The sequence below is a fragment of the Palaemon carinicauda genome, chromosome 10 (genome assembly GCF_036898095.1).
Source record: "Palaemon carinicauda isolate YSFRI2023 chromosome 10, ASM3689809v2, whole genome shotgun sequence".
Classification (NCBI taxonomy): Eukaryota; Metazoa; Arthropoda; class Malacostraca; order Decapoda; family Palaemonidae; genus Palaemon; species Palaemon carinicauda.
In genome coordinates this window covers 68,267,879-68,275,294 of record NC_090734.1, presented here as the reverse complement: position 1 = coordinate 68,275,294, position 7,416 = coordinate 68,267,879, and the positions used below count along the sequence as shown (strand labels likewise).

Below are 7,416 nucleotides of genomic sequence, written 5' to 3'. Positions count from 1 at the left end.
GTTATGCTGATAGTGGTGACTTGGAGGGCCTGCTTTGCTAATCGATCGGCTTCTTCATTACCGAGTATACCTATATGACTGGGGATCTAATTTAGTGTGACATGTCGGTTCTGGAGAGCATGTGTGTGGGCTATCTGCCTGATGGAGGAGATGATGAGTGTGTTTTCTCGGATATCTTGGCTCCTGATTGCTGCCATGGCTCTTCTGGAGTCAGTGTGTATCGTGGTGTTACCTTGACTGGTGAGTGAGTGTGTGAGGGCTTTGAGTATGGCAACTAGTTCAGTTTGGAGTGTGGAGGCATTGTTGGAGATCCTTCAGCAGGCCGAGAAATGTGGGGAGTAGACTGCTGCAGCTGCCGCAGGAACCTCCCTGTCTACAGAGCCGTCAGTATAATACACATTGTCAGCGAGCGTGAGGGTGATCGAATCAAGGGCCGCTCTAAAGGCCTGTGCTGGGGGGCATAGCGCCTTGGAGAATGGTTGGTTGGTGTAATGGTACTTGATTGGGCTGGGAATCCAGGGGAGTTTTTCCGAAAAGTCCTGGTGGAAGGTGTCTTTTTTGAGTGTAGATAGTATTGTCTGAGAGCCAGTGGATCTTAGGGCTGTGATAAGATGGCCAGCATAGGTGTGAAGAGGGGCCAAATCTTCCGAAAGAGAGATTAGGCCTTGAAGTTTGTTATGGAGTGGGCAGTTCTGGTTGGTCTTGAAAGTTTTGAAGATTATAGAGCTGTTCCGTGAGTTTATCCTATCTGTGAGTGGCAGGAGATGGGTTTCGGCTCGAAGCAGTGAGAGCCTAGTCCCAATCGGGGCACCGAGGATGGTCCTCATGGCATTATTTTGAATTACTTCGATGGTCTTTTCCTGTGTAGGGCTGAGGGTAGTGAGAACAGGGGCTGCATATTCTACCAAAGAGCGCACAGCCTGAATGTAGAAGAGTCTGAGAATGTGATGTGTGGCACCCTGGTTTAGGGACGTGATGCATCGGAGTGCGTTCAGTTGGCTATGGGCCTTGTGCTTGAGGAGCGTTATTTTGGGGGTGGGTGATAGCCTGAAGTTGAGGTTAACACCTAAGTAGGTAAAGTTGTTGACCCATTCAATAGGTGTTCCTGGTAGGTTTAGTGGAGGGGGGGTTGAGAGTGCTTGACAGCCATGGCTTTGGTCTTGTTCGGGTTTATTTTCAGTCCTAAGACCTTGCAGCTTGCTGCAATGGTGTCTAGGGCGATTTGCATTTTACGGTGTTTGTTGTTGACTGTGTGTGGGCAGACAATGCAGATATCGTCTGCATAGATGAAGATTTGAATGCCCTCCGGGTAGTCTTCTTTCAATATATTTTCAATAAGAAGGGGCTTAATATCCCTCCTTGTGGAGTGCCATTTTCGAGAGGTATGTATGGTGACGTGGCTCCCTGGAAAGTAACTCTAGCTTCCCTGTTTTGGGTATATTTCTGCGTCCACGCAAGGAGGTGGCCTCTGACGCCTTTGATGACTAGCGATGTCAGAATAGCGTCAGAGCTGGCTAGCTCATAGGCCTTCTCAAGATCAAGGAAAACAACTAGTACGCTTTTTCCGTTGACTGTGGCCATGACATCAGCTAGACATTCTTGTGTTCCAATGCCTCTCGTGTAGGCATAGAGCCTGTCGTGCAAAGGGCCCACCACCCACTGAAGCCACCGGTGGACCATCTGTTCAGCTACCTTACCAGTGCAGCTGAGTAGGGCAATGGGACGATAGACATTAATTTCCTTAGGCTTTGGTATTGGGTTGGTGTCCTGTTTGTTCCATGGTTCGGGCCTGATGTGCTGAGCACGCGTTAGGTTAATTATGTGTAAGTAGCTATTTTTGGCAGGTTCGCCAAGATGCTTTAGCATAGAATAAGTAATGCCATCTGCACCAGGGCCCGTGTCTCTACATTTAGCTATGGCAGCATCAAGTTCGGCCGAAGTGTAGAGCGCATCAGTGCATGACGGTTCATTGCAGGCTGCTCTGACTAGGTCCTTTCTTCTGGGCCGAAGTTGTTCCTGCCTGGCCTGGGTAGCTGGGCATAGATTAGTTGATTTCGTCCAATTTGCAAAGGTTTGAGCTATGTTCATGGCCTCTTGATGGGGTTGAGGATGAGTGGCTTGGTCTGGTGTCTTTTGGATCCTGAGACCTTGTTAAACCCGGCCCAGATGGCTTTGAGAGATGTTTGTTGTGAAATTTGGCTGCACCATTGGAGCCATTTTCCCTTTTTACTTCATTGGCAACTTGAACTGCTTCGGCTATGAGCTCCCTCAGTATAATGAGTAGCCCATCAGTCCTGTGCCGTCTGAAGAGCTTCCTTGTCCTGTTTATTCGTCTGTTCATTTCTTTTATGCGAGGGCAGTAGTACCACGGGTCCTTATGATTGTGTTGCGAGTTCCTGCCTTTCCTGGGCATGGAGGCATCCGCAGCCAGGGTGATTTGTTTTGTAAACTCCGTAAGGAGGAAGGTGGGGTCCTTAGATGTGTTTTCTGCGAGCTGGAGAGCCCATGTTGTCATGTGCCTCTAGAAGATGTCCCATTGGGCAAAATCAGGATTCCATCTTGCCGGGGGTGGTGGGATTGGTGGGAGTTTGGGGGTTGGTACCGTGGCGAGGATGGCGAAGTGATCACTGGCAAGGGACGGGTGTAACATTAAAGAGGCGGTGTTGTGGAGGGCTTTTGGGATGAACATTAAATCTAGGGTGCCACCAGCAATGTGGGTGCTGGCAGGTAGCCTGTTCAGAAGGGAAATCCTGAAGGAGGGAGTATAGGTGCCTCCCAGTGGGGTTTGTACTTGGAGAGTGTTAAAAGGGGTGGTGAGCATTTAGATCGCCTGCTAGGATGGCGTTGGAAGCGGAGATGGAAGCAAAAAGGTTTTCAGCTTCCAGAGACTTTCTTGGGGTTAAATGTATGTTGTGTAGGGTGAGTGTTGTGTGGGCCAGTCTGATTTCTACACTGAGCAGTTCAGCTTCTCCACACTGTATTGTCTGTAGCTTTGTGGTTTGTATTGTGTCTTTTACTAGTGTGAGTAGTCCCCGTGTTGTGTCCGTGTGAGGAGTTTTGTGTATAGTGTATCCTTTGAAGGAGAAGAGAGAGTTCTACCTGAGCAATGTCTCCTGTAAGAGGACCACGTCTGGCTTGAGGGTGCTAGTCTGAGATTGCAGGAGTGCATACTTGCTGCTAACTCCTGTGATGTTCCACTGCATAATTTTAAGTCCCTTGCTGGTTTCATATGTGTGTAGGTTAACTTCAGAGTCTGAGCTATCATTGCTGTAAGGATCCATGGTATTGGGTCAGGTCCTTAATCAGGTTTGCTATGATGCGCGTGTAGTCTGAGGAGAGCCCGGGGGCCCCATGAAGGGCTGAATGGAGGTTTATAGTGATTTCTTGCAATTTTTTAATGCAAGAGCAGCAGGGTAAGAGATCGGGCTGGGAAGGAGAGGTTGAGCTGGGTTCCAGTGATAGTCTACTATTGGGTAATCTGTTTGCTGAGTGGTTGGGTGTAGGTGAGATGGTAGCAGAGTGCTGTACCACATGGACAGGCTCGGTCGAGCCTGAAGAGCCAGCAGAGTGCTGTACTGCAGGGACAGGCTCGGTCGAGCCTGAAGAGCCAACAGAGTGCTGTTCCGCAGGGACAGGCTCGGTCGAGCCTGAAGAGCCGGCGGAGATGCTTGGACAGGAAGAGGTGGAGGGGTCGATATCTGGTTCAGGTGGAGGGACCTGCTGTGAGGATGAGGAGGGGGTGGAGTCCGAGCTTGCTGGAGAGAGGGGAGCAGGGCTATGATGGGGAGGTGTGCAAGGAGGTTCGGTGCCAGAGGGGCGGATAGCTGCTCTTGCAGCTTCAGCGTAGGATTGGTGACGTAACTGTGGAGGATAGTAGGATTGGGATGGGTGAAGGCGGAAGGAGGGGCGGGAAGGATTGATTTGAGTTCGTGAAGGTGCTGGGGTGCCCCTTCGATTCAGCTCATTGATGAAAGCTGGGCAGCGTTTGTTCCAGGCGTGATGGTCGGCGGAGCAGTTGGGGTACTTGGCTATGGTTGGCTGATTGTTTTCGTGTTTAGTGATACAGACTTCAGTTTCGTGTTTCTCCGAGCATACCCCACATCTAGTCTCGTGTTGGCACTGACTCTTGTGGTGCCCAAAATGCAGTCAATTAAAACATCTTGTGGGTGGCCGGATATAGTCTGCAACTCTGTATTTGCCCAAATGATTTAAATCGAGAAATTGGGGAGTGGAGGGGCCTGTGAAGATGCATACTACTGTGGTGGTATCAAACTTCTGCTTGTTCTTCTTGTACTGTTTGCGAACAGCTTCTGAAATGGACGGGTGTTCGTTGATGAAATCTAAGTCAAGATAGAGGGGGTATCCATACATATAAATTTTTCGCCTTGTTTGGGAGGGGTCGAGTTCTGTAAAGTGGCGATAGTTCCTAAAGGTTTCGACTGTTTTGACATTCTTGAGAAAGAGGATGAAGTTCCCATCATTAGTTATTTGTAAGTGTAAGCTATGGCACGACCTGCTTCTTTACCTGATTTTACTGCTAAGTCTATCAATTTACTAGGGGAGTGGTTTGAGTTAGTATCCCTAGAGGCTTTGAATCTTGGAAGATCTGCCATTTTTAGGGCAGCAAGGGTGATGAGACTTAACACAAATGACTTGTAGAGCAGAAGCAAAAGATGGCTGATAACGGTCCGTTGCACGCAATGCAATGGGGAGGTGTTTGGTTTCACTTAGAGTCAAATGGCACAGGACAACAGAGCACTAGGTTGGGATGGTTGGATGTGCATTGTCTAATTCTAGAGAATGAGATAAAATAAATAGAGCTTTGGGTTACAAAAGGCCTTCTTGACACACTGGTTTATGGGTTATTTCAGGAAAATCACTGGAGTAAATAGCTGTTCTGTGTTGTCTTCGAGGTTGAGAGCACAGTCATGAAAATTTAAGTTTTAAACCCTTAGAGTTTTGTGCTTTCTGGCCGTTAAAAAGAGAGGAAACTTAGTTCGGTGATAGATTCGTTGTATCAGGTATGTTGCCACTGGGTAAAAATGAATCTTTTAACTTGAGTCTTTGTGAGTAAATTCTTTAATAAACAAACTAAGGTCGGTGAAAAAGCACGATTTTTCGCCGATATTCACGGGAGAAGGAGCTTATGAAAACACCTATTGTTCGTTCTTCATAGGCGGAAAATCGTGCACATATTCACTGAGACACGTGGCTGTAGCCTAGGCACTGGGAATATAAGCACAGCTTTACGCCGATATTTACGGGGGAAAGGAAACACTTATTGTACGTTCCTAACGGCGCAATAATAGCACGATTTTACGCCGATGTTCTCGTTCCTTATAGGCGCAAAAATGTGCACATATACACTGAGTCACGTGGCTGTAAGCACTGGAATAATAGCACAATTTAACGCTGATGTTCTCGTTCCTTATAGGTGCAAAATTGTGCACATGTACACTGAGTCACGTGGTTATATACTGAGTCACGTGGCTTTAAGCCCTGGAATGATAGCATGATTTTACGGCGATGTTCTCGTACCTTATAGGCGCAAAATTGTGCACATATACACTGAGTTACGTGGCTATACACTGAGTTCCGTGGCTGTAAGCACTGGACGAATAGCACGATTTTACGCCGATGTTCTCATTACTTATAGGCGCAAAATTGTGCCCACATATACCGAGACACGTGGCTATACACGGAGTCACGTGGCTGTAAACACTGGGAGAATAGCACGATTTTACGCCCATGTTCACGGAAGAAAGGCCTGTAAAAACACTTGTTGTTCATTCCTGACAGGCACAAAATTGTGCTCATAATAACTGGATTGTGTTGGCCTCTCACGTGAGTGAAAAAGGAAAATCATAGGGCGAGAGGAAGGCAAGGAACAATGAAAGGTTCCTGTTAGCTGCTCTCAGAGAAGCAGCGAGGAGGGTGGTGTTGACACGACGAGCACCAGAACGTTTCTGCTTTAAAATTAAAAGAACACAAGTTTTAGTCCAACAAATCAAAATTAGAGTCACTATCAGAAAACCAGACAGGTGAATAATAATGCCCAATTTTCTGCTGACCATTAACATATTATAGCTCTTCTCTTAAAACAGACAGAGTATTCATCTAAATCCTTTTCATTAAAAGGAGGCACAACTCTATGTTAATTTAAAATTACTGACCTATAATTGTCGATATCTTTAAAATTAGTCTTTAATTTTTTCTAGTTCCATCGTGGTTTTTTTTTTTTTTTTTTTTTTTTTTTACATAAATCTCATGAGCCTTCATCTCAACTTCCCTAGCTTTATCCCTCTATTGAGCTTGTAATTATTGGTGTTTCAGCTCGGCTTCTATCATTAATTTCTCACGTTCAGCCTCTGCTTGAGCTACCAACTCTTTTCTTAAGCGAGCTTCTATTCTAAGTTTTTCCATTTCTATAGGTGATGAACCTAAAATCACCAATTCACTTTCAATATCATTTAACACATCCTGGGGCAACATACTGGGGTAACATACTAACACATGTTTAATATCTTCTTTTGCATTTGAATTTTTAACATTAAGCTCAAAATGTTTGTGTAAATTCACTAAATGGGATTTTTTTTAGATCATTTAACTTTTCACTTTTTGGATCCCAACAAAATATGTCAAAAACTTTGATGTATTAAACTCTGACATGTCTGCTGGTTATTTTGTACAGTTGATGAAAGTTTAATTTATGAGCAATCTCTGAATAACAATTCAGATCCTGGACAGATGCCCCTAAATCTCCTGCTTTCGGCTATTACACATAATGTATATTATATAAAATCTACTTTCCCTTACAAATGATAAAGCAAAAAGTAACAAAACAATAGCAGAAAAATAATAAGATAACCAACAACCAATATCAATGACTATGTTTAAGATCTAACATAAGTATTTACGGTATTTTACATTAGTTACAGATCGATAATAATTTTCAAAACGTTGTATAGTGATGTAATTCTTGGTTTCATAAGTCTCGATGCAGTGAGAGACTGATGACGTCGAAACTGAACTCCAAATTTGGAAGGATTTTAAAGGACGTACTTTCAGATATATAATAGGATAAACAGGAGCATGGCTTCTGATTCTTCCAAAAAGTCCTTATCTATTTCAAAATAATTTTAGTGTTGTAAATGAAGTACACAATTCCAGGTCACAGAGGTGTAACTGAAAATATCTCCACAGTGAGAAGAGTTCCCTTTTAGAAATATGGATTAAGTCTGCTTAAACAATCCTTGAGTCACCCACATATATATCGGACCATTTCTCTCTAAATAATTCCTGATCGTACTGGAACACCCATGCCGGGCCAGCAGATGTAGTTAAGAGAAGTATCCAGAAACTCCCATTCTAGAACACAACGACATCTTCAAGTTACAATGATTTCACTTTTACATT

At 44.8% G+C, this 7,416-nt stretch overlaps 1 protein-coding gene across 1 annotated transcript; it reads right to left on the bottom strand.

Moving 5' to 3' along the window:
- Window positions 1-314: 314 nt before the first annotated feature.
- On the bottom strand, window positions 315-2,088 carry LOC137648036 (uncharacterized). The gene is made up of 2 exons (XM_068380979.1): window positions 1,397-2,088; window positions 315-1,200 (listed from the first exon to the last, which is right to left on the bottom strand). The coding sequence occupies exons 1-2, from the start codon at window positions 2,086-2,088 to the stop codon at window positions 315-317; spliced, it is 1,578 nt and encodes a 525-aa protein (XP_068237080.1).
- Between the last annotated feature and the right edge of the window lie 5,328 nt (window positions 2,089-7,416).